At 35.6% G+C, this 2,829-nt stretch overlaps 1 protein-coding gene across 2 annotated transcripts in view; it reads left to right on the top strand.

The window, feature by feature from the left end:
- The first annotated feature begins 934 nt into the window (after positions 1 to 934).
- LOC106474164 (CD82 antigen-like) overlaps positions 935 to 2,829 on the top strand; it is a 34,549-nt gene continuing 32,654 nt past the window's right edge. Inside the window, exon 1 of one of the 2 annotated variants that reach the window (XM_022402534.1) lies at positions 935 to 1,696. In XM_022402534.1, the coding sequence (XP_022258242.1) occupies positions 1,637 to 1,696 (60 nt within the window). In that variant the 5' untranslated portion in view covers positions 935 to 1,636. The remainder of the gene's footprint in view (positions 1,697 to 2,829) is intronic. The other variant, XM_013934856.2, reaches the window with a different exon arrangement.

Genomic DNA, 2,829 nt, shown 5'->3' with positions numbered 1-2,829 from the left:
GGGGTTCGTTATCGTTCGCTGTTAATACTTAACTCGTATTTATTTGATGTAATTTTATTTTTATGATGAATTCTCAAGAACAGCAAGTATATTTTGCAAATCAAATGTCTGGTTCACGTTTGATCTATAGAAAAGCTTAAATCTTGAATGTGCCATATTGGAATAGCAGGTTTTCTGTAATGAACGACCAGAGTCACGAGGCTATACTTGGCTGCACGTGGGGCGGCGTAGGTTAGAAGAGTAGTAGAGTACTGAATAAATTTTAAAGCTAGAGACCGGGTTCGAATCTTTGCTGTATCGCTAGATATTCCCCGCACTTTAATTAAGCTGTGGGTGCGTCATAACAGTAACAGTCAACCGTTTAGAATCGATGGTGGGTGGTAGGGTATTGCTACCTTCTCTTTGGCCAACTGTCCAGAATTAGGGACTGGGGTAAATAGTCTTAGTAGCTTTGTCATAAACAAAAGACACGAGGTATAATGAGGACTTAGAACATCAGCATTTTTTGTAGACATTTCTTGACGAATATATGAAGAAATATAATTAAGTATGACGGTAAAGTGTAAGACATAACTGTGGGTAGTGGATGCCATAGTAGTAATAAGTAGAATTACTGTAACTTTAAGTTCCTTCTTCTCTCTCGGATTACCTTTCAATTTTAAACAATTAACGACGTGTAACTTTGTTTAATTGGCTGCTCCTATACGTAGTGCTCCAGTGCGACATTAACTTGATGTTAATATTTACCAACAACGAAATAACAGGATCAAACGCAATTGAATATAAGAACTATGACAAACAAAACTCCTATTTATATGTCGAAAATATCCGACAATGTTACTAATGCTCTGTATAACATAAGATTTAAGTAAAATAATAATAATAATAATACAAGCTATGCGTCTGCCATCCTTAAACGTTGGGAATAGCCTGTCTATTCAATTATAGCTGGAATCTTGTCAGCGACAATGACCTCTCGCCGTCAGGAAAGGTGTCCTAAATTTGCGACAGACTGAATAGTTAGGGTGACGGATGAAATAAGACAAGCGCATGCGTGCACGTGCTTATGGAGGGGAAGTGCGGCACAGCGTGGTGGATTCGCTCCAGAAGACACGGCTGGTTTGTTCGTTACGATCCTGGATACGTCTGTGTGTATGTATTCGTATCCTAATTTGATGGTCGGGTAAATGCGCACGAGAGAATAGGCCTGTTGCAGGCCCATCTGAACCAGTATCGACTCTTGTGACACCGTGTTTTTTCACCTCATACGAACTGCAGAAACCGTTCATGTCGTGCCATTATAGTCCCATGTAGTTACTTTTACAACACTGGAAAGGTTTACCGGCGATATATTAGACATTTTTTGAGTGTTTTAAGACATTACTGTAAATATATATGTATAGAAAGAAGCGATAGGAACTGTGATATGAATATGAGGTTGGAATTTTTCACTGTTTAACTGATAATCTGTCACACACACTGTTTATTTTTCAAACTGGTGACAGAAGTGGAACAGCACTCCTGTTCAGGCTTAGCCAGTTTCACTGATAACCTAGTGCTGGAAAAAAAAAGCAAAGACTTAGAAAACACAGCCAAAACTGGCTATATCATTCTTAACCAGTCTGACAGAAGAAAGATGTGGAAGGTTAAAGAATGTGCTCAACATTCTGTTTGTTTCCTAGCCTTCACAGAATGGGTAAGTAAAAGTTACGTATCCTTTTATTTTGATAAAATTTAAACTCTTTCATAAAAACAATAACAATAACACGAGAGCAAAAAATTACTCAATTTTAAGTCATGCAGTACAGTTTGTCGTCCGTTAATCAACAGCTCTGTTAAGATTGCTCAACTGGAAGGAGAGATAGGATACACTTAATACGAAACTTTCTTAACCCGTGACGGATACCCCCCCACCCCAAAAAAAATTAAAAAGAAGTAATCCAGTTCTTTAAAATCTGAAGTGTTTATTTGAGGAAATAAAATTGTTATAAGTCTTTGAATAACAGAGGGCGTAACTAACACAACCAAAACGACAGTGTGATTCGAATTTGCATGTATGATGTCTGACTTGAACAAAATGGACGGCAGATAAAATATATATATATATATATATATACAGGAAGTACAATAACACACTAGACAGATAGACAGATGAACGAATGGATGAGTGAACAGACAGATGGATACAGAAATAACTAGATATTCAACGCCGTATTACACAAATAATTATGTTTGTCCTGCCAGAAAAAAAAAAAGACGTCAAAGGGAAGTAAACGACATCACATAGAAGCGATATGCCACCAAACTGTAGGCTATTGATTGTTTTAATGGCTTGCTTCTTTTAAATATATTAATGGCCACAATCCACCTGTATGTTGGATTTCATATTCTACTTCATCTGTCGGTCGTCTGTGTTATAATCAACTAACACATGGATTTGTTTTCGCACTTAGTTAGGAATAAGAATATTTAGGTCATATTTAATCATAATTTTACAGATGGATTTGTTTTCGCACTTAATTAGGGAAACAATATTTAGGTCACATTTAACCAGAATATTATAAATGGATTTGTTTTCGCACTTAATTAGTGAAACAATATTTAGGTCACATTTAACCAGAATATTATAAATGGATTTGTTTTCGCACTTAATTAGTGAAACAATATTTAGGTCACAATTAACCAGAATGTTATAAATGGATTTGTTTTCGCACTTAATTAGTGAAACAATATTTAGGTCACATTTAACCAGAATATTATAAATGGATTTGTTTTCGCACTTAATTAGTGAAACAATATTTAGGTCAGAATTAACCAGAATGTTATAAA

Source organism: Limulus polyphemus, unplaced genomic scaffold (genome assembly GCF_000517525.1).
Source record: "Limulus polyphemus unplaced genomic scaffold, Limulus_polyphemus-2.1.2 Scaffold6892, whole genome shotgun sequence".
In the NCBI taxonomy this organism is placed as follows: Eukaryota; Metazoa; Arthropoda; class Merostomata; order Xiphosura; family Limulidae; genus Limulus; species Limulus polyphemus.
The sequence above is the reverse complement of the archived record's forward strand: the minus strand, read 5'-3'. Positions and strand labels throughout refer to the sequence as shown.